General features: G+C 37.1%; 1 protein-coding gene and 2 long non-coding RNA genes across 4 annotated transcripts in view; all 3 read right to left on the reverse strand.

Annotated features, from left to right (window-relative positions):
• Positions 1 to 227: 227 nt before the first annotated feature.
• Positions 228 to 1,520, reverse strand: LOC106378628. Its single transcript, XM_013818732.2, has 2 exons — positions 436 to 1,520; positions 228 to 372 (listed from the first exon to the last, which is right to left on the reverse strand). Exons 1-2 carry the CDS (start codon positions 1,518 to 1,520, stop codon positions 228 to 230), a joined length of 1,230 nt encoding a protein of 409 aa, XP_013674186.2.
• Positions 1,521 to 4,197: 2,677 nt separating this feature from the next.
• The window catches only part of LOC106380051, a 30,880-nt gene continuing 10,458 nt past the window's right edge, over positions 4,198 to 24,619 (reverse strand). The window contains exons 2-4 of one of the 2 annotated variants that reach the window (XR_001276258.3): positions 8,958 to 9,006; positions 8,391 to 8,574; positions 4,198 to 8,301 (exon numbers count right to left, since the gene is read on the reverse strand). This is a non-coding gene — a long non-coding RNA (uncharacterized LOC106380051). Of the gene's footprint in view, positions 8,575 to 8,957; positions 9,007 to 24,619 lie in introns of both variants that reach the window. The other variant, XR_002659024.2, reaches the window with a different exon arrangement.
• LOC106382075 lies at positions 11,421 to 12,815 on the reverse strand. Its single transcript, XR_001276804.3, has 3 exons — positions 12,555 to 12,815; positions 12,301 to 12,427; positions 11,421 to 12,221 (listed from the first exon to the last, which is right to left on the reverse strand). It is a non-coding gene; the product is annotated as an uncharacterized LOC106382075 (long non-coding RNA).

Consider the following 24,619-nt stretch of genomic DNA (forward strand, 5'->3'; position numbering starts at 1 on the left):
GTCATCATTTCCCTTATGCTGTCCAACAAAGGTATAACTGGAAACTCTCTTGGCGAACGTAAAGCAGAATTTATTGATTCAGCAGGGTTATTGGTCCTAACATCGTACATGTAACCCGGAAATTGACAACGAGCCCACTTTCTCACATCAGCTTGTATTAGATAGTTTCCAATTGCAGGACTAATTGAGAAAATAGCAGTGAATTGCTTCTTAAAATCAGCAACTCGTTAAGCTTTAGAAGCCTTTGCAACCAAACCAGCGACACCTTTACCCTTAAAATATGTAACAACATTGTTCAGCAAGTGGTGAATGCAAATTCCATGATGAGAATGTGGATACACTTTTGCAAGAACTTTAGCAAGTGAAGTATTCCTGTCAGACACAAAAGCTAAACTTTGATTATCAGCAATGACAACATTAAGTTATCTCATAAACCATTCCCACGAGCGGTTATTCTCTGAGTCGACAACTCCAAATGCAATAGGATATAGGTTCGAGTTTCCATCCAAAGCAGTAGCAACCAGTAATACTCCTTTGTATTTGCTCTTCAAAAAAGTTCCATCCAGAACAATGACTTTCCGAAGACCAGCATAAAAACCGCAAATAGACTGACCATATGAGATGAAGAGGAATCTGAATCTCCCAGTGCTATCAGTTTCATAAAATGTGTGTGATCCTGGATTAGCTTCCTTCATCATGTGCAAGTATTTGGGAACTTTTTCATAACCCTTCTCTGGAATGCCTTTCACAACATTTACTGCATACTCACGTGCCTCCCAAGCTAAAGAGTAGGATATCTCAACTCCATGATCATTACGCATAAACTGGATGATATCATTAGGTTTCGGCCCTTCCTTGACACTTTCGTACTTATGCATAATAAGACTACCAACTGTTTTTGATGAAGCTGTCCGAACAGAGTGGTTCCTTGATGATGGAGCACATGAATGATCAGGTACATACTTTTTGATGATAAAATATGAAGAACCTGTTAATCCCTCTGCGCGAACACGCCAGCGGTAATCATCATCCGTTTTGCCAACTGTGTAGTCGAAATTATGTTTCATTTCGCATATTTCCATTGTTGTCTGCAAAGCTGTTTTGCTAGTAAAATGTTGACCCTTCTTCACAACATCAACCAGAGAAAAACGGACAGACCTTCCGTTGATCATATCTTTCTCACACTTGCTTTCATCATCACTTTCATCTATCTTCGCATCTTCTGCTTCAAGCTCGGCTTCACCATCAATATCATCTGAAACTTCACACGACATACCCACTTCCTCTCTGTTAGGCGACTCAGCAGGCTCTTCATTCAAGTTAAATCCGACCTTAGATCGAATACACACACATAACCGCGTTGAAGCTTTGGTCTTCACATATGTAAGAAAGTTTTTGAGTTGCCGATCATTGGTGATGAAAACAGTGGGTGAGTCGAGGCCAATCACCAAATCGGAAGGTAAGTAACTCATCTTGATATTGACCAAGTTTACATCGGTTCCAAAGTCCTCACAAACCATAACTCATAGGTTGTCAAAGGTTTTGCTTGTGTCCAAAGTAAGTAATCTACTTCCTTTTTCTTCATCAACAAGAAACTTCCATCCTTTTGTTTTGGACGATCTCCAAAAACCAGAATAGACATAGATGTGCATATTCTCACGTTAGATTGACAAAAGTTTGGAGAAACTATGAAAAAGAGATGAAGCTCCACGATTTTTTGGTCCAAATCGTGGTTGGCAACGAAGAACTAAAATTTAGGGAAGGATATTTAAAAAAGGAAATAAAAAAAAATTAATAGATTTAGGGAATATTTTCTAACCGTTTTTTCCTAGATTTTCGGATTATGTTTAAAATCTAGTAAAAATTACATTCTACGAAAGGTAGAATAAAGATGAGGTGGTAGATATAGAATACAGGTATTATAGATAGATGAGAAGTGAGAAGAATGTATATTCTTCCACAGAAGATATAAGAACGTTTATTATTTCTTATGATCTACCAAAAATGCACAACATAGAAGAAAATGTTGATTTTGTATTCTGCCATCATTGATCTTAATGTTTCCAGTGTAATGCGCATTTTTCCGTCTGTAGATCAATGTGTTTCAGTTAGACTGCATATTCTGAATCGCCGTAGATGGTAGATTCTATATACTAACACATTTAGCCTATTTTTCAATTTACCATTCCAAATAGTTTTTTAATCCAAAAATATATTTCATATATGCACATGTTTGACTACTTCATGTTTTATATTTTTCTTATTTTTTTGCATTGTAAATTAATTGATATGAATTTTTATAACCTTGAAGGGTAGTAAAAGTCCAAAAGTTGTACTAAAGGGACAATAGCATAGTTTAGTTGTTCTCTTTTCTCAAATTTTCCAATATTTTATAAGTTGATTTTAAGTTTAATGAATTCTTATTTGCTATTTAGTTAGTTATTTGATTAGGTTATGGTTTGGAAGAATTCTAGAAGATTTCCCACGAAAACTTCCAGAAGATTTTCCAAAAAGATTTTCAGAATTGACATATTCCCGCCTAAATTTTAGTAAAATAAAACCTAAATTTTAGTAGAATTTAATTTTTCCGCCTAAAGCAAAGTCGTCCAAAAGTTTTCTCATGTATTTGATTTTAGGGTCTAGAAGACTCTTAGAAGACTTCCCAAGAAACTTCTGTATCGAAAATATTTAACCTAATTGGAATTTTTGTCTCCAAATATAAAGAACATTTACACATTATCTTTTTTCTCTTAAATGGCTGCAACAAAAATGTAATATTTCTCACTTTGAACTCTTCGACTTCTCTCTAATTTCTTTGAACATCAAAACACCAAACTTTAAATCTATTTCTCATTTTTTTCTTATGTCTTCTCACTAATTTATCTTCTTTTTGCAGGTTTTTCATTACAAGGTTTTCATTTTTCATTCATTCAAAGGTAGATCTATAAATTTTGGATAATTTTTATTGTGTGTTTTATATATTAGATTCTAAAGAACTATAGATTCAACCTAATGTGGTTGTTTTTTTTATTATTTAAGCATAAAATTATATTTTTGAAGTTTTTTTCTGTTTTGAAATTATTTGAATGTTTTTGAATTTGCAGGTTTTTTAGATCTGCTGAGACAGACTTTGAAAGACTTCTCACACGACTCTCAGAAGACTTCTCGGAAGACTTCTGGGCAAGTATTCTAATGCATTTTATGCTAGAAGACTTCCCACGACGTCTTCAGGAAGTCTTCTGCCCAAAGTGGTACAAATTTTGAATATGTATTTTGTATTTTTTATATATTAGATTCTAAAAAGTTATAGATTCAACCTAATTTGACTGTTTTGTTTATTATTAAGCATAAAAAAATATTTTTGAAATTTTCTCTGTTTTGAAGCCATTTGAATGTTTTTAAATATGCAAATTTTTCATATCTCATTCAGACTTTAGAAGACTTCTCAGAAGACTTTTGGAAGTCTCTTGGTACACTCTCGGAAGACTTCCCAAAGAAGTCTTCTAATGCATTTTATGCTAAAAGACGTCCCACAAAGTCTTCAGGAAGTCTTTTGAAATTTTCTCCCCAAAGTAGTACAAATTTTGGATATATATTTTGTGTGTTTTATATATTTGATTATAAAAAGTTATAGATTCAACCTAATGTGATTGTTTTGTTTATTATTTAAGCATAAAATTTTATTTTGAAGTTTTTTCTGTTTTGAAGTCATTTGAATGCTTTTGAATATACAGATTTTTTCAGATCTGAATCAGACTTTGGAAGACTTCTCAAAAGACTCCTGGAAGACTCTTGGAAGAATTCTAATGTGTTTTATGCAAGAAAACTTCCCACGAAGTCTTCGGAAAGTCGTCTGCCCAAAGTGGCACAAAGGAAAGATGTCAAGTGGAGTCGAAGCTTATCTTTGTTGATAAATGATATCTAGCTCTATGTGTAATAGTTTTGTTTATGGTCTGTTTTATTATTTGTATGTGTACTATTTTAGTTGTGAATTCTTTTGTAAAATTGAAGAGATGTTAATCAAAAGAATTTGGTAAATATACTCATGTTTTGCCAAAAGTACTTGACATTATTGAAGTTATTGATACAAGATACCAAGAATTTTTTTTAATCATTATACCCACTCATAACAAAAATAACAACACAAAAATTTAGTCAAATTTACTAAAACAAAGAGAAGACTTCATAAAAAAACTTAGTCAAATTCACAAAAGATCAAACATGAATTTTAAGTGAAAGTTGAAATTTAAAATCTCATGTAAGTTAAAATTATATCTTATGATCCAAAAATACACATAAACCATATGACTTTATATTCTTGAAGCTACTTAAAACTTTTGAAAGTTAAAAATATACCTTGAAGTTACTTTACACTTCTTGAAAATCTAACGTAGAAGACTTCTAAAGTCTTTTCTTAGAAGTCTTTTCGGATTAGCTAGAAACATTAGTAAACATAAATATTTGAAATCTCATAATTATCACCAAATAAGTTTTGAATTTCATCCAAGAGCTCCAATATTGACTAATACACATTAATTAATAATAAAATATTAAAAAATAATTTTAATTGTAGAGAAAATGAAAGTTTATTAAACATTGACGTAGAAGACTTCCTAAGAGTTTGCTATGGTTTCAATTTCCATGGTGTCCGGCGCTTTGTCGTCGGCACCGTGGGAGATTTCTTAGCTAGTTTGTGTCTTTTGATATCTTGCAAGGTTCTCTTTGTGTCCTCTCAGAACGGTTTATGAACTGGATTTGTCATTCATGGATCTGGATCTAATGACTTTAGTGTTGATGGATCTGGATGTAGGGTTAGCTTTCTGTTTGTTACCGGAGATGACTATGGAAAATATGTTACCTTTCTCCTAGATCTGGTTCTGGATTTTCACTAATTTTGGCGTGTTGGGGACGCGTGGAAGCCTATTCCTGATCTTATTGTTATGGAGATGGTCGATCTTGTCGCTGTCTGCAATGTTAGATTTTGTCGGTTTCTTTGTTTGGCATGTGGTCTTTTTATATACCAATTTTTCCTATAATTGTTTCTTCTGTGTGAAGTTGAGAGCATGTCCCCACTTTAGCATTGTTTGGCTCAGAAATACTTCTAGTTAGTCTTGACGGTGTCTGCGGTGGCGTCTTGGTGTGTTCGTGAGCAGAACAGGGTTAGCATCTTTGTTGTGATGAAGTTTGTTAAGTCACCTCTTCATTTCCTATCACGAAGGAGTCCTCGTCGCATCTTTCAATAAGGGTCGTTCCTGGTTTACTTGCTTCTCCCTTAATTCCTCAGTGGCTTTGTCTTGGATGTTTGAAACAATATATAGAGGTCGAGGTGTTGGTTCAACTGGATGAAGATGCGGTTGTGGAGGGGTTTGTCTCGGGTGTGATGCTAATTTGCGTGGTTCTGGCTCTTCAGATCTTCATCGTGATTGGAGGTTCAGATAAGTTTCGGTCTTTTATGTCCTTCACGTCGCTTGCTCACTTGTCTGAGTGTTGTTCTTCGCAAGTTATCCGATTGTTTTAGGCTCTTAACTATTTATCTTTGGCCTTTAAACATTAATGTATGTGGGTGTAGAGGTAAGACCTTGCTTTTTTTTGGCTTAATTTGCCCTCGTATGGGTTCAAGTTCCAGAAATTTCACTTTGTTCCGGTTATGTATTCCATGTTAAGCTAGATGGGCTTCCAACCTAAAACCAATTGGTGATAAGAGGATTGGTCCATCTATTTTATATATTATTTAGAATCCCTTTCAAAGACCGATGTGGGGCACTTTGTGTCTAAAACTCCCACTCGAGATGATGGCTCTTTGAGCGTCAATTTCGGACAAGGATCGATGGGCCAACTTTGGGCCATATCGATGTGATTGGGTTGGACTACGTGGATCGGGCTCTGATACCATGTTAAGCTAGATGTGCTTCCAACCTAAAACAAATTAGTGATAAGTGAATTGGTCCATCAATCTTATATATTACTTAAGGTCCCTTCTAACCAGGGTCGGGCCTGAGTAAAAGCTGACCAAGCATATGCTTGGGGCCGTGAAGTTTATAATTATACTAAGGCCATTTAATTTCAGAAAATCGCAGCTCTACTAGTCTTGGAAGAAATCAGAAGTAGAAGGGCCGTCGGTTCGAACCTGTGATCATGATTTTTAATGTTATTTTTTCCAAATTAAGTTACTGAAGGGCCAAAAATATATTATGTGCTTGGAGGCCTACAAAACTCAGGCCCGACCATGCTTCTAACTACCGATGTGTGATATTTTGTGTCTAATATTTCATCCATGTTCTAATATAAATCAGCTGACGGAAAAAGAAAACAGAACATATCATAACTATCACTAGCATTCAGATAATTATCACCAACATTCATAAATATTATATCCCTTCCTTTATGGCTAAGGTTTTAATTACCATTTTCTAACTTGTGTCAAAGGTTGACACCCATCAACATTTTCTTTTGTCGACCCATCAAGATTACTTAAGCTTTTCTTTTCATCATTCTTTTTGCGTTTCTCCAGACTAGAGGTTAGCCCGGATTGTCCAGACTAGAGGTTAGCCCGGGCTATGCCCGGGATTTTCTATAATTTGAAATTTAATTTTTCATTTTCTTGGTTTCATTTTATATAAATATATCTTCAATATTCAAGGAACCGGTTACACAATACATAATGGTAAATACATAATGGTAGGTAAAGAAAAAAAATGATTTTGTTATACTATGATGAACCAACTTCGATATTCATATTTTTGAATTTTCATAACTGAAAATAATATTCAAGAAAGCAAGCTACATGAATAGCAGAGGAGGAAACCATTATCAGAGCTCTGAAAATGGCGAAGGAATGGACAGATGCCCAAGAAAAGAAAGCTACGCCGCAACAAAAGAAGTACCTTAGAGAACTATTCCCACAAAACTGTTCTGTGTTGAGAGCAGACGCTGCTTGGAGAGCTTCATCTCAACAAGCGGGATTTGGATGGACCATCAAAAGACAAGATGTTGATGTTGCTAGTTTTTCTACAGGTAGCTCGGTGGGATCAGCTCTTACAGCAGAAGCTATGGCAATGAGACAAGCAATTCAAGAGGCTCGAATCTTGGGACACAAGCGACTGGTATGTGAGGCGGATTCGCTGCAACTCGTCAAAGCCCTCAGTGGAGGGGAGGTCCCCCTAGAAATTTATGGCATTGTGGCCGATATCTTTGATTCCTTTGTTTACTTTGATGTAATCGCCTTTGGTTGGATTCCTAGAGACTTAAATGCTGATGCAGATGCTCTAGCAAAGCAAGGCCATGTAGAGGGTGAAGCCTTAATGGCCACCACCTAACTCTTCCTATGATATTAATTAAGTTGTGTTTCAAAAAAAAAAAGCAAGCTACATGAATAAAAAGTTAATTAAATTTGACATATGTTCAAATAGTCTTTTATCTTGTTCGTTTAAGTTTTTATGAATATATATTTTTTAATTTACAACTGAATTTTTAATTTAATTTTGAAATAATTGGATAATTGTCTCCAATCTTAAATACAATCTTTTATAATTTATATAGATAAGCTATAATTTTTTTTGGTTTAGTGATAAAATAGAATTATCGATCTAATTATATTATTTACAAATATGCAATCTTGGTCTGAACAAAAAAAAATTAGCTATAATATCTTCCACTTTATGTGTCTTCTTTGCATTAATATCTTTTCATAGACATCTTAGTCACTATTTTCTTTCTCTGGGCCGTCATGAAATCTTTCTTGAAAAACCCTTCGATGAGGCTGTTATATTCATTATGTGAAACTCAAAGGGGGGGGGGGGATTAATAATACAGTGACTTTCTGTAATTTATATAAAATTTGGGATGGAATACTTGGAATGAGAAAAATTCAAGTGATATGGATTCTGTGCAATGCGTTCTTACCCATATATAACTTGATCGTGATATGATTCTACTAACTCTAGCCAGCACACTTCCAAATTTGCTTTCACACACTGATATTTTTGAGTTCATTAAGGCTTTAGGCTTCTTGTCGATTAAGTAATAACACTTTTTTCTGGCTTTGCCGACACGTCCTTATATACACCTTCGATCTGGCCTCCATGGCTTCTGAATACAAAAATTGCTGATGCAAAAACTCATCTCTTCTCGGCGTCTGTTTCTTTGTCTCCTCTGTATTTTTTTGGAAAATCACACAACCATCACAGCCATGCCATGAGCACACCGCTTCCTGGTGATTCAATCTACCGTTACGGCCATCACTCGCCAATACAATGCCACCACTTCTCCACCGTGCTCTAACAACTTTCATTAGACTCACCACTGCGTTAGTTCATATACATCATTTAGATGAAAACTTTGACATTGATTTACTTTTTATTGATTGAATTTAGCCAGTTTCTTGAGTTGACCCGAATTAAGGGTGGTGGTAGCAGAGCTTTCTATCACTTCCAAAGAGCCATTTGATGGTAGCATCATCTTGTGATAATCCTACATATCCTTTCTTCTCTTTTAGTTTCCACTAATCTCCAATCTTCTCGCTAATCTTGATCAGATTTGAGCCCAATTCAAGTGTTTCGACACCAAAAAATGAACCTAAAAGGAAATTGAATGTTAGTACTTAGTATGATGAAGTAAGATGAGGAACATGAAAGATTGTCCAGTTATTATTTCAGTTTTGATTTAATTTGAAGGTGGGATGCAGAAGTTGATGAGGACAACTAATTGAATCATCAACTCGCTTGTTCTTAAAACGACGTATTTTGCATCGCAAGTACTGAGCATGAAGCTGACTACCACAGTCATCATCACTTAAAGAATTAAAATATGTTAATCATTGTTTATAAGGCGGCTATTACATGGAAAATAGATTTATTATTTTTAAAAGCACTTTGGACATCAAAGACATATAAACATACACAAAAGAAAATAAGGGAACATATACATAACAACAAACACGTAAAAAAGGGAACATATACCTGATCATCCAAGAGCAGCATATCGATGCCCATCAGTTCACCAGCTTTCCTGACATTCAGAATCAAAGTAGGCGTGTCAAAACCGTTCGAGTACAACCCTCTGGCTTCAACTCAGAAGGGCATATATGGGAAGCTGCCATCGTTCTTGGAAGGATGTTGTTGAATTATGAGTTGAGAGGAGTGAATAATCTGTGGAAACCATCTATCCGGAGACGCCAATTTATAGGTTTGAAATCATGGAGAAGATGAAGAGGACAGAGCTGATGAGATAATGCTACATAGTGGGGGTCGACTTTACTGAGATTGAATGCAAGGGTTAATGGTATCGTATTCAAGGGAGGTGCATCCGTTTCTCAGATCAAAGGCACCACGAAGGGAAGGTGATAGGGTTTGTTTGATGTTTTCGGTGTAGACGAAGTGCTTATTAAGATGGGCTTAAGACTAATGAGAACAATATTCATATCTCCAGTGTGACTAAGCACAAAACAACCAAGCTCAATCGACCAAGCCCAAGACATTCCGTAAATGAGATTTAACGCAGGTTAAAGGTGCTGAAGTGGCGGCGCAAACCTCCCCCCCCCCCTTCCTTCTTGATGATGTGGAGGGCTACGGTGAGAGAAAACTCTGTTTTATTATTATAGATATTATATTACTAGGGCCGGCCCGCCCTACGGGCGGGATGATACTTTGAAAATTATGTAAATAATTAGAAGAAATATTCAATATAATTTTTATATTTTAAAATATACATATTAGTTAAATTCAGTATATGTTATTGTATTTGAAGACTAAATATATCTCATGCCGTATTGATAAGTACTTTTTTTTTTCATGGTGCCATCACATCATTTTTTAGTAATTTTCGGGAGCCGGATGAATCTAAAAGTATCGTGACGAAAGAGACGAACTTTTAATTATAGATTAAGTATATGTTTATTTGTAAAATTTATTATTAGGTCGGTTAATTATTGAGGTTAATTATTAGTTGTGTAAACCGTAAACAATAATATTAAAATATTGTAGCTTGACATGTTGGACATCTTAAATTTGATATAAACCAATCAAAGATGCATTGGTGGTGAAAGATATGATTGCATGGTACTTTGTTGAATTCTTTTTGCTTACAATATTGTTAATGAATACAACGCATAGTTCATCTTCTTTTTTAGGTGCGAGTGTCCTAATATATATATCTGAATCAATAATTACACAATATATCTGGATATTAGACGCACCTCATAAGTTGTTATATGATAAAAACTTTCATAACCACGGCATAAGTATCCAATTAAAAGTAAAATATAAGCTAAAATTAATAATATATATAAATTAATATTTTAAACCCAATAAAGCATTTGACTGAAATAAATAATATATAATGATCAAATCTTAGGGATTTTTATGTTTTTTCGTACTTAGTATATATTATGTGTTGAACTTGAAAAAATGACTATAAATTAATAAGCTACTTAGTTGACAACTGCTCTGATAAGTATTCTTTATTTGCGATATAGTATAAATTGTAAGCTAGTTTTATATATTTTTCTGCGTGGCTCGTATCTATCTGTAAGTTACATTGTATTTTTATACATACAATTTATTAGTAATATTTGTGAAAATTACATTCGGTTAGGCCCATTTAACTATATGTACCATTCGATAAGTATTCTTATTTCTTTTATTCGGTTTGGTTTTTAGAACTACTAATTATTACGTTTCGCTCATGTAATGTGAAATACATTGATTCATAATGTTTAATATCTGTAGTAAGTGAATTATTAGCTATTGTAGCTGTTGTATTCATCCATTGTAATTTAGTTTTTGGGGTCGTTTTGTTTAAATATATAATGTAATTTTTTTTTTATATATAATGTAATGTTTTATGTCCTGGTGGAATGAAGGCATCGCATCGTACTGTGAGAACCTATATAAATTATTTAATATTTCAGTTGGTTAATACATATTAATGGCTGCATGATAGTTCTCAAACTTAAGACAAAATAACAGATAGAAGTTTCAAGTGATGTATGCAAACCAGCGACAATATTCATGCAGAAAATGCAAAAAACTAAAAGGAAACTGAACGTAATAAGACGTGACTGAAAGGGAAAACGGAAAATAAATAAAAACGTAAAGCTTTGCTCTAGCCACGGTACACCAACTGCAAAAACTTCTCCATCTCCTTATAGTAAAAACATTTAGTGCATCTTTTCTGAAGTTCCTTGAGCTCGCATGCTCGTGGTGGCATGAGAAACATCATGCTCATGCCATTTGATTTCCTCTTAACGATCGGAACCTCACGCAACGACCGCTTCAGTTGCAGCCACAGCTTATCAACGGCGGCAGTGTTGTTTGTCCATTCGAAGATGTCTAAAATCTTCGTCCCTTCATCATGTCACATGCTAGTTAACATGTTTTCCATTGAGGGAGAGCTTGATCCAAAGAAAATTTAAAAGTATGCAATATTCAAACATATAATCATTATCGTAATAGAACTACTTTTAAAGCCAAATACATCTTCTCAGCAGGTAATTCACGTGTGGTGAAACCGAAATAAAGTAACTACAAACATATAATCCCACAACGTCACTAATGAAGAATATGAGACTCAAAGAATATAAACAGAAGCAAACATAAGACATAACCTCACAACCATTGTCCAAAGCAGTCCTACCACCTTAAGGGAAATGAGTTCCACCACCAAGGAATCTAAAAACGTCCATCTCATACTAAATCCATTTCTGAATAGCCTTCTACGGGGCATTAGCATAAGGCACATAATCTATACTCTTGGGCCAAGAGAGATGTGTAACATATGCTATAGGTGCTGGTATAAGGCAATGTAGTTTCTCACTCTCCCTAGGTTCCTGATTTTACCATCAGAAGAACTCGACTTCAACTGGTCTAAATAAACAAAAGAAACTCAGATCAGCTCAAGAGTACTCAGAACAGCAGATCAAGAGGACAAAGAGAGGGTGTTCATTTACGAAAGCATAACAACAACTGGAGATATGTGCTTTTTAGTGTGTTTCCTCCTACTGGAACCAGATGTTCGTCTGCATTGCTTCCCCCAGAAGTGGGCTGCTCAGCAGCGGCTGTTGCATCCCATACCCCAGGGTGGTTTGAGAGGATGTCATCACCTCCGATAATCTGGTCAATAGCTACTTTCTCACCATCTGAGCAGTTGCAGGCGTCACTGTCACTTGTTTCTTTGTCAAAGTAAGTATATATGTGCGTCAGAAATTGCATTTAGGAAAATCCAGCCTGCAAGTTGTAGGAGATCAATGAAAGGTGAAAATGACATTGCAAAAGTTGGCTGTGGAATTCAAATGAAGGAGGTTACCTCCCATGAACTTTTGGGGTTATTCCTGGTAGTGACATCAACTCAGGCTTCACATCCACGGCCAATAACTTCTGGTTAGGATGGTTGGCTTGAGCATAAAACAACACTCAGACAATTTGTTGTAGAACTGCAGTGAAGTGAAGTTACAGGTTAGAAGGAGTAGAAAAGATTAGCAAACACTAAGATGTAATGAAACATGAGAAGAATCAATCTCAAAATCATTACTGTAGATTTAAAAAAAAAACTCCAAATACCAAATTGCAAAGCTTCTCTAACTTAGATTCTTGTATCTTGTTTCTTCTTGTGGTTATAGTGAAGAAAGGAGGAAGTTCTGGGCACACTGAATCGATGGGATTAAACATGAACTCTTAACTCGGACTGTTTCAGATGGTGATAGAAAGCAGAAACGACATCGAGTCGCCGTCGAAAGATGTGGAGATACGGCATTTGTTTCTCTTCTGAAGCTGATTAGGGTTAGAGGCTTCTTCTGTTCGTTCAAACCGGCTACAAAACTAAGATCGACAGTCCAAAGGCCAGATACAGAACACCCAAAAAAAGCCCACTAATCTGAAGAATAAATGAAACGGCGCGTTTCCTGTGGGTTGACACGTGGCGGACGTACAGAAAGCGAATTTCCTATGTGGATGCTGATGTGGATGGCCTAGGAGAGATTCAAACTGTACTTTATATATAAAGATATAAAGTATTTTATTGGTCTTTAACATTTATTTTAATCATGTTTTAAATTGTAATGTATTAATTATTATTTTTATATTATGTATTTGTTTTTTTTTCTTATTGTGTTCTTTTCTTACATATGTTTTAGATTAAATATTTTTAGCATGTATTTTAAAAAACCTGCCTTTCTAAAATTAAAGTTATGTTGAACCAAACAAAGTTATGTAGTAAATTAAAATATACTTAAAGTATGAATTAAATATAATATATATTATTTGATTGATGTTTAATCTATTGTGTTTGTTATTGTTAATAATCCACATCTACATATTTTTTAATAAATAAATCCTAAGAAATTTTTTTTGTCACTACACTACAAGAAAACAGCGGTATTCTGACGGACATTCCGACGGAAAATGAAATCCTCGGAATATACCGAGGAATTTCCGAGGAAATTCCGAGGAAACACAAAATTGGGGTTCCTCGGAATTTCCTCGGAATATACTGACGGAATTACGAGGAAACCTCAGTCCGTCGGAATATTCCGAGGAAATTCCGAGGAACAATGGGTTCCTCGGAAAAAACCGATGAATTCCGAGGAAATATTTTAGCCGTTGGAGAGCCGTTGGGGGATTTTACAAAATTCCGAGGAAATTCCGACGAACTAGCCGTTGGCGTCGGAATTCCGTCGGAATTTCCTCGGTCTGTCGGCAGGATTTAATCTATATATACAAGCACTCCTCTTCCTCTTCATTCACTCCATATCTTCATCCTCCCTCTCACTCTATTTACACACGAATTTGATTCATAAAAAATATGTCTTCTTCTAATTATTTTCGTTCTTGGATCGATCGACCTCATTTGGATCCGAACACGAGATTGCTTACGGAAGAATACCAACGAGGTATAACCGAATTCATGGGGTTAGTTCACCGACAACCGGAAGCAAAAACAGGTAAGTTAAGATGTTCTTGCTGTAATTGTAAAAATAGAAAGGTTATTAAAGAGTGGGATGTTTGGACTCATCTATATTTGAGTGGGTTTACACGAAGTTACAAAATTTGGTATCATCATGGGGAAACTGATTATGAACATGGTAGTACTAGCGAACCTCAGCCAGCGGTTAGATTAGAAGAACCAATTAGAACGGATGTAGATTATGGTGTAGGTACTGAGCAGATGGTAAATGATCATTTTAGAGGGAAAGATTTACCCAATGCAGAAGCTAGGAGATTTTATGATATGTTGGATGCTGGAAAGCAACCATTGTACGAAGGTTGCAGAGATGGTCATTCAGCTTTATCATCTGCTACAAGATTGATGGGCATTAAAACAGATTATAATTTGGCTGAAGACTGTGTGGATGCGATTGCTGATTTTGTAAAAGGTATTCTACCCGAGGATAATGTAGCTCCTGGTTCATACTACGAGGTTCAGAAACTCGTAGCTGGTCTTGGTTTATCGTATCAGGTAATAGATGTATGCAGCGACAACTGCATGATTTATTGGAGGGCGGATGAACAGCGGGTTACATGCAAATTTTGTGGAAAGCCTCGTTATAAAGATACGAGTGGAAGAGTTCCAGTGCCATATAAAAGGATGTGGTATTTACCTTTGACGGAAAGGTTGCAGAGGTTGTATCTGTCTGAACGCACAGCGCAACCAATGAGATGGCATGCGGAGCACTCAACAGATGGTGAGATCAGACATCCTTCAGATGCAAAAGCGTGGAAGCATTTCCAATCAAAGTATCCCGACTTTGCGTATGAGAGAAGAAATGTCTACCTTGGATTATGTACTGATGGTTTCAGTCCGTTTGGCAAGAGTGGAAGACAGTATTCTCTATGGCCCGTCATTCTTACACCATACAACCTCCCCCCAAACTTGTGCTTGCGACGAGAGTTTTTGTTTCTCTCGATTCTCGTTCCCGGACCAGAGCATCCTAAGAGATCACTTGATGTGTTTCTTCAGCCACTAATATATGAGTTGCAACAACTATGGGCTCAAGGTGCTGAAACATACGATGTTTCGTGTAAAGAAAACTTTCAAATGCGGGCAGTACTAATGTGGACAATAAGTGATTTTCCAGCATATGGTATGTTGTCTGGATGGACAACGCATGGAAGGCTATCATGTCCATATTGTCAAGATAACACTGATGCTTTCCAACTAAAACACGGAAGGAAAACGTGTTGGTTTGACTGTCACAGGAGATTCCTACCACCTGATCATCCATATCGTAGGAGTAGGAATTTGTTTACGAAGAACAAGAGGGTGTTTGACAGTCCACCTCCGGAAATTTGTGGGAAAGATTTGAAGATACAACTAAGAGATTTTGGTGCAGAAAGGACGCCAGAAGTCGGTGGACATGAGCGTTTTCCGGTAGATGCTGTTGGAGAACTACATAACTGGCACAAAAAAAGTATTTTCTGGGATCTGCCATACTGGGAGGATCATCTGCTAAGGCATAATTTAGATGTCATGCATATTGAGAAGAACTTTTTTGACAATCTCATGAACACGATCCTTAATGTTCAAGGTAAAACAAAGGATAATTTGAAGTCAAGACTGGATTTAGTCGATATATGTGCTCGTTCAGAACTTCATGTTGATGAAAATGGTAGGGCTCCTTTTCCCATATACCGACTTGATGCAGCGGGAAAAGATGCGTTCTTTGATTGGATTTCAAACGATGTGGAATTTCCAGACGGTTACGCATCAAATTTGCGTAACTGTATCGACAGAAAGGAAGGAAAGTTTACTGGCTTGAAAAGCCACGATTGCCATGTAATGATGCAGCGCCTCCTTCCGTTCGCCTTCAAGGAACTATTACCACGAAATGTTCATGAAGCAATTGCAGGGATAAGTGGTTTCTTCCGCGATTTATGCACGAGATCAGTGACTCTTGAAGGTATTGAAAATTTGAAGACTAACATAGCCGTGATTCAGTGCAACCTTGAGAAGATATTTCCTCCCTCATTTTTTGATGTTATGGAGCATCTTGTTATTCACCTGGCAAGAGAATTGGAACTTGGTGGTCCTGTGCAGTATAGATGGATGTATCTGTATGAGCGGTATATGTTCCATTTGAAGAAGATGGTGAAAAATTTAAGTAGGGTGGAAGGTTCTATAGTCGCACAGATGATCAATGAAGAAACTTCAAACTTTGCCGAGTACTACTTTCCAGCAGAAGTTCAGACCAAAAACAGAAGACCTGCTCGGCATGATGATAGAGGCGAACGGGCAGCATATCATGTTACGGTTCCAGACATTTTCACAGATGTTGGACGACTTAGCGGAAAACCAAAGGACCGTCGACTTACTGAGCAGGAGCGCAGTCATTTGCAAACATATTTGCTCACCAACTGCGAAGACGTTCTTCAATATGAGAGGTAAATAAATGAGCTTACAAATTTTTATTTTAACAAGTTGAAATTTAAATCTTAATTAATTACATTATTGTCATCATATCCAGGATTTTCATGGCAGAAAAGCGGTTCGAGTATAGATACGCCACAGAGGACGAACTAGAAGAAATGAAGCAGAGAGAATTTAGTGGATGGATGTTTACTTATGTGAGTGCTTTAAACAAATTAAAATATATTTTATCACATATTTATACTAATTCACATTTATTGATATAATATATATATGTGCTATTAATAGGTGTCTGCTGGTTTGGCCAGAGGTGAAACATTTGACGATTGGATACGTGAGATGGTCGTTGGACCAAACTTTGTTGTGAAGTCATATCCGAGATTTTGTACTCGAGGATATGCATTCACAACTCATAAGGGGAGACGTTCGAGTACGACTTATGATGCTGGCGTTTGTTCTGCATCAGGAGATGATGTATACTACGGACACATACATGAGATTTTGGAAATTAAGTATTTGGGCATGGTTGGATTGCGCTGTACTGTTTTCTATTGTGATTGGCACGACAACACCCCAGATCGAGGTGTGAGAACAGATGCATTTGGTGTTACATCAGTAAATTCGAGGCGAAAGCTGCAATATTATGATCCTTTCATTCTTGCTTCTCAGGCCGATCAGGTAATTAAATGTTAATTATTCAGAATGATTCATCATCATGTGTATTAATTTATAATTTTTCTAAATGTTACAGGTTTGTTATATCAAGTACCCCCGGGTAAGGAACAGAGATGATCCATGGGTTACTGTTACAAGACTCAACCCGAGAGGCCGAGTTCAGGGAAGTTCTGAGCTGGAAGACCCACTACAACCAAGCACATCCGGCAACTTAAGTGCAGCAGAAGATTTAGCTGGAGTTGGCCTTGTAGTCGATTTAACCGACTTTGGAGAGGAAGCCGTCGTTTACGTAGAGGATGAACCAGTGATTGAAGAGTTTCACCAAGATCCAGATTCAGATTCATCTGGTGATGATGACTCGGAAACAGACTACCGTTGAACTTATTATTTTTTTTTTTTAAGAAATACCGAGGAAATTCCGAGGAACACTTGATATAACCTCTTTCCTCGGATAATAGTTATTTGGTTTATCTAGCAAGGCAAAGCTGAATACGAATTAAAAACTACTCAAAACACAACCAAATAAAACGAAGAAACCATGTAAAAGAAATACGAACTCATAATTAAGAAACCCAAAAAAAAACTCTGTTCAAAATTAACAGAAAATAAGACCATAAAACGTTAGAATAGAAAAGAAAATAAAATAGCCGGTGATAGCTCCTACTCCTTGTCTCCTGCTCCAGATGTTCCTGCATCGTTGGGTCTCTTGGACCTCTTTCTTACCCTGTGTGTACCACTAGAACCCGAACCAGAGCTGGATGGAGAGTTGTCCCGCTGAACTACATCATCCTTTTGGCAACGACACGGCCTGATACGTGAAATGGCAGCCCAGATCTTGTGTAGCATGTCGTTGTTTGTCTTTATGCTCTGATCTCTCCAATATTGTTGCTGGCGCGAAGTGGCGTTCGGTGGAAGCTCTTGCAGCTTGTACTGGCTGGAGTCTGATGGGAGTAGCTGATGGGGTTGTGAATCATCTGGAATGGCTTGTGCAGCCTCATCTTCTCCTTCTTCATCAACCACGCCCTTGCCTTTGGTCTGATATTTTGGCGTGAAGAAGGATGGCTTGTCTACTAGTGCGGTAGCAGGAGGTAGGAACTCAACTGCAGCCTCTGAAAGAAGAGAAGTCAGACCGATCTGAGGCAGGTGGCAGTAGAGTGTTTTCTTCGCTCGGTTCTGGAATACGTAGACGTAAGGACCATCCCAATGGATCTTCGAGTGGGGACCAGCTATGAACTCCTTACTTACTAGAGAAATGACATCCAGGTAGTTCCAAGCAATGTTGTTCGATCTGTCCAGTGCTACCTGCTGGTTATTGCAGTCTACACCCACATGTCTAAGGATCCGAGTAATCACTGCACCAAATCCACATGCATTGCTCTTGGAATTGGTTACTTTCCCCTTGTATCCTGCTAAGTTTGCGGCCAGCACCGCTCCCATGTTGAAGGTAGTAGCAGGTGGGAATGTAGAGTTTCCAAATGCCGGTAGCAAATGCCTCACACCTTGGTACAGGAGGCACAACTCCCATTGCGTGACTGATGCGGCTGTGGTTGTCCCGTATAGCAATGATCCAATGAGGCGTGTGGCATATCTCAGTACTGGGCTCCGGATAAGTGACTCCTTTGCCTGAGAAGATCTATAAACCCCTGTGCCAATCGTTTCCCAGAAGTTCAACAGCTCTGAAGTCCAATAAAGACCAGATATCCTCTCCCCTGCACTCAATCCAAATAGTCCGCAGAGGTCTGTGAAAGTTACCTCATAGTATACTTTCTGCACTACGAATGCCAGAAAACCTTCCTGATGCCTATCATCGGGACGGGTGACGTATGCGGATGCTATGAACTGGCGTACCAACTCCGGATAAGTGGGTTCGTTGAGGTTGCATAGTTGGCCTAGACCCATGTTCTGGAACAGTCCTTCAATGTCTGCTTGGATTCCCAATATTGTCATCGTCTCAGGACATGCTAGTTGTGTAGCCGGAACGGCTACCTTCTTCATGTTGTTGTAGTGGGTGGTATCAGACTTATCCCACTTCTTTGGCCTTTGCTTCTCCAGATGAGACGAACCCTCTTCTTGTGTGTTCTTCTTTGCTGACATTTTTGTGCGCTTCATTCTCTACAAAATAGAATCATTGCTCTCAACATGGTTATAATCAATTAAGAACTCAAAGCAACATGAAAATGAAAAGCGAAATCGAGTTGTGATAAAAAAAAACCAAATTCAAAAAAATTCTCAATCCGTAAATCATCTCAAATCCTGTTACAAACTCGTTGATCACAGACAATTGTGTTCTATTCCATGTTTAAACATCTGTTTCATGCATATTTGATCAAGGAATCAACACGGAAATAAGAAATTCACAAAACCCAAAAAATTGCTCAAGAACACGATTTCAGAATGTGGAGATTCGCGGAGTATACCTGTCTTAGGGTGAAAACGAGTGTAGGAATCAGGTAGAGCTCGAAAAATCAAGGGGAATAGAGCCCAAAATTGTTCAAATCGGATGATTATAGAGAGAGAAAAAGGGGGGGGGCGAATTATAGGGGAAATCGGAGGGGATGAGAGTTCTGAGGTTTAGATCCAAAAAGGTCGGGTTTTGCCTTATAATTCTGTTCGCACACGCATCGATCGATGCGTTTTTTCACATAAACGCATCGATCGATGCGTTTATAAAAAATCATACAAGATTTTCCGAGGATATTCCGAGGAAGGCTTCAGATTTTGTTCCATCGATCGATTGTTCAATCCAATCGATCGATCACATTCTTACGGCTTTCGTCCATCTGGTGATCGATCGATGCGTTTTTCAAAACAAACGCATCGATCGATCCAGAAACACAAGTTCCTCGGAATTTCTTCGGAATATTTCGAGGGAATTCCGAGGAAGCTTTGAGATTTTGGTTCCATCGATCGATTGTTCAATCCAATCAATCGATCACATTCTTACGGTTTTCGTCCATCTGGTGATCGATCGATGCGTTGTTCTAAACAAACGCATCGATCGATGCGTTTATAAAAAAACATACAAGATTTTCCGACGATATTCCGAGGAAGGCTTCAGATTTTGTTCCATCGATCGATTGTTCAATCCAATCGATCGATCACATTCTTACGGCTTTCGTCCATCTGGTGATCGATCGATGCGTTTTTCAAAACAAACGCATCGATCGATCCAGAAACACAAGTTCCTCGGAATTTCTTCGGAATATTTCGAGGGAATTCCGAGGAAGCTTTGAGATTTTGGTTCCATCGATCGATTGTTCAATCCAATCGATCGATCACATTCTTACGGCTTTCGTCCATCTGGTGATCGATCGATGCGTTGTTCTAAACAAACGCATCGATCGATGCGTTTATAAAAAAACATACAAGATTTTCCGACGATATTCCGAGGAAGGCTTCAGATTTTGTTCCATCGATCGATTGTTCAATCCAATCGATCGATCACATTCTTACGGCTTTCGTCCATCTGGTGATCGATCGATGCGTTTTTCTAAACAAACGCATCGATCGATTCGTTTATAAAAAACATACAAGATTTTCCGACGATATTCCGAGGAAGGCTTCAGATTTTGTTCCATCGATCGATTGTTCAATCCAATCGATCGATCACATTCTTACGGCTTTCGTCCATCTGGTGATCGATCGATGCGTTTTTCTAAACAAACGCATCGATCGATTCGTTTATAAAAAAACGTAAAAGATTGAAACCCCAAACACTAGTTCCTCGGAATTTCCTCGGAATATTCCGACGGAATTACGAGGAAGACAAGGGTTTCCTCGGAATAGTCTGAGGAAATTCCGAGGAAATAGGGGTTGTAAACCGAAAAAAACGTTTTGCGGTTTGAATAACTCCTACATAACCCTTATTAAGTGTCTTACGTTACTTATGAAGTCTAAAATTTGTTCCTTACCCCTTAATTAACACTTTTCCGATTGTATGAACGAAATCCCACTACATAAGAGAAACACTCAATTATACGTTTTAATGAACGGTATAGGGAATACTTTCAATTAGTTTTGAAATTTGTTATTTCATAGTTTATGCTAATCTATACAAAGAATCCTCAATGGTATACATTACAATTGTATAAGAAATGAAAAAACCCAAAAAAAATTGATGTTTTGAAACCCCAAACACTAGTTCCTCGGTATTTCCTCGGAATATTCCGACGAAATTCCGACGGATAGTAAATTATCCGTCGGAATTTCCTCGGCATATATTTTCATTTTACCGGGCAAATATTTCGCGAAAATTGAAATTATAATTCCGACGGAATTCCGACGGATAATGTCCGTCGGACCCTAGTTTTTATAACCACGAGCCACTTCTTCTTCCCCATTTCTCTCTTCCTCCTCTGCGCGACTCCTCTCTTTTTTCTCCGGCGATTTCCCCCTGAAATCCGACGATATCTCCGGCGATCTCCCCCTTTTCTTAGACAAATCATGTAAGGACCCTATCCCACTCTCTTAGGTTCTATTTGTTAGGTTTTTGTGGAGTTTTGATAGATTTTTGTTAAGGTGATTGGTTAGGACTGTGATTTTTGGTTGTATAATAGATTTAGAATTGTGATTTGGTTGAATAATTTGTTTTGTTGAATTGATTTATAATTTTTTTATAATTTTTTAATTTTTTATAATTTCCGACGATATTCCGAGGAAGGCTTCAGATTTTGTTCCATCGATCGATTGTTCAATCCAATCGATCGATCACATTCTTACGGCTTTCGTCCATCTGGTGATCGATCGATGCGTTTTTCAAAACAAACGCATCGATCGATCCAGAAACACAAGTTCCTCGGAATTTCTTCGGAATATTTCGAGGGAATTCCGAGGAAGCTTTGAGATTTTGGTTCCATCGATCGATTGTTCAATCCAATCGATCGATCACATTCTTACGGCTTTCGTCCATCTGGTGATCGATCGATGCGTTGTTCTAAACAAACGCATCGATCGATGCGTTTATAAAAAAACATACAAGATTTTCCGACGATATTCCGAGGAAGGCTTCAGATTTTGTTCCATCGATCGATTGTTCAATCCAATCGATCGATCACATTCTTACGGCTTTCGTCCATCTGGTGATCGATCGATGCGTTTTTCAAAACAAACGCATCGATCGATCCAGAAACACAAGTTCCTCGGAATTTCTTCGGAATATTTCGAGGGAATTCCGAGGAAGCTTTGAGATTTTGGTTCCATCGATCGATTGTTCAATCCAATCGATCGATCACATTCTTACAGCTTTCGTCCATCTGGTGATCGATCGATGCGTTGTTCTAAACAAACGCATCGATCGATGCGTTTATAAAAAAACATACAAGATTTTCCGACGATATTCCGAGGAAGGCTTCAGATTTTGTTCCATCGATCGATTGTTCAATCCAATCGATCGATCACATTCTTACGGCTTTCGTCCATCTTGTGATCGATCGATGCGTTTTTCTAAACAAACGCATCGATCGATTCGTTTATAAAAAAACATACAAGATTTTCCGACGATATTCCGAGGAAGGCTTCAGATTTTGTTCCATCGATCGATTGTTCAATCCAATCGATCGATCACATTCTTACGGCTTTCGTCCATCTGGTGATCGATCGATGCGTTTTTCAAAACAAACGCATCGATCGATTCGTTTATAAAAAAACGTAAAAGATTGAAACCCCAAACACTAGTTCCTCGGAATTTCCTCGGAATATTCCGACGGAATTACGAGGAAGACAAGGGTTTCCTCGGAATAGTCTGAGGAAATTCCGAGGAAATAGGGGTTGTAAACCGAAAAAAACGTTTTGCGGTTTGAATAACACCTACATAACCCTTATTAAGTGTCTTACGTTACTTATGAAGTCTAAAATTTGTTCCTTACCCCTTAATTAACACTTTTCCGATTGTATGAACGAAATCCCACTACATAAGAGAAACACTCAATTATACGTTTTAATGAACGGTATAGGGAATACTTTCAATTAGTTTTGAAATTTGTTATTTCATAGTTTATGCTAATCTATACAAAGAATCCTCAATGGTATACATTACAATTGTATAAGAAATGAAAAAACCCAAAAAAAATTGATGTTTTGAAACCCCAAACACTAGTTCCTCGGTATTTCCTCGGAATATTCCGACGAAATTCCGACGGATAGTAAATTATCCGTCGGAATTTCCTCGGCATATATTTTCATTTTACCGGGCAAATATTTCGCGAAAATTGAAATTATAATTCCGACGGAATTCCGACGGATAATGTCCGTCGGACCCTAGGTTTTATAACCACGAGCCACTTCTTCTTTCCCATTTCTCTCTTCCTCCTCTGCGCGACTCCTCTCTTTTTTCTCCGGCGATTTCCCCCTGAAATCCGACGATATCTCCGGCGATCTCCCCCTTTTCTTAGACAAATCATGTAAGGACCCTATCCCACTCTCTTAGGTTCTATTTGTTAGGTTTTTGTGGAGTTTTGATAGATTTTTGTTAAGGTGATTGGTTAGGACTGTGATTTTTGGTTGTATAATAGATTTAGAATTGTGATTTGGTTGAATAATTTGTTTTGTTGAATTGATTTATAATTTTTTTATAATTTTTTAATTTTTTTGTATTTATAAAATCGATTTTAGTATATAAAATCGATTTTTGTATTTTACAAATCGATTTTTCTATATAAATTCAATTTTTTGGATTTTACAAAAAAAATTTTGTATATAAATTCGATTTTTGGGATTTTACAAAACATTTTTTAATATCTATACAACTTTTTTTGTGATTACAAACTATTATTTGGGATTTAAAAATATTTTTAATACATATATATTATTAAAACTATTTTTTGTAATTATTGAACTATTTTTTATTTATCAAAACTATTTTTTTTATTAGAACTATTTTTATATATTTATTAAATATTTTTAATATCTATAAATCTTTTTCTTGATTAAATTATTTGAGACTTTAAAAAAAAAAAATTTATATATTTCTGTATTTATTAAATATATTTTTTTAATTTACAGGTCTCATGATGATCAGATCCGGCCTCGACAGCGTCGTGGTCGTGGTGGTACGGGGAGCCAGTCTCGGGATTCCAGCCATTTTCAGGATTCCCCTTCGCCCCACAGCTCCAACCAGACATCTCCCTCTGCTGCACCCGCTCTTGCTCCTCTCGCTCCCGCTGCTGCATCCGCTCCTCCTCCTCCGGCTCCTTCGGGAGTGATGAGTGTTGCGGAGTTGGTTCAACAGCCCGGTCGTGACCATCTTCTATATCTCACTCCGTATCCACATGGACGGGGTCAAACATGGTAATTAAACATTTTTTTTCTTTAAATTTGGATTCATTATTAACCGTTTGTTCTTTTTATTAGGTTCAACCGATCCGGGAACGGGATCAGCGCATGGATCAACCGTATGATGTACTCGGCCCTCGACAGTGGACATCCGACTTTCACTCACTTCCCTACCGCCAAGCAGGTTCTGTGGTTTCGTCAGTTTGCGGTAAGTATTCTAATTTTTTACTTATATTTTTAATCTTTAATATAAATTTTCTACAGATTGTGTTTTTTTTCAGCAAGAGTTCAACTGGAATTCCGATGAGACGCTCTTTAT

The sequence above is a fragment of the Brassica napus genome, chromosome C2, assembly GCF_020379485.1.
Source record: "Brassica napus cultivar Da-Ae chromosome C2, Da-Ae, whole genome shotgun sequence".
Lineage (NCBI taxonomy): Eukaryota > Viridiplantae > Streptophyta > Magnoliopsida > Brassicales > Brassicaceae > Brassica > Brassica napus.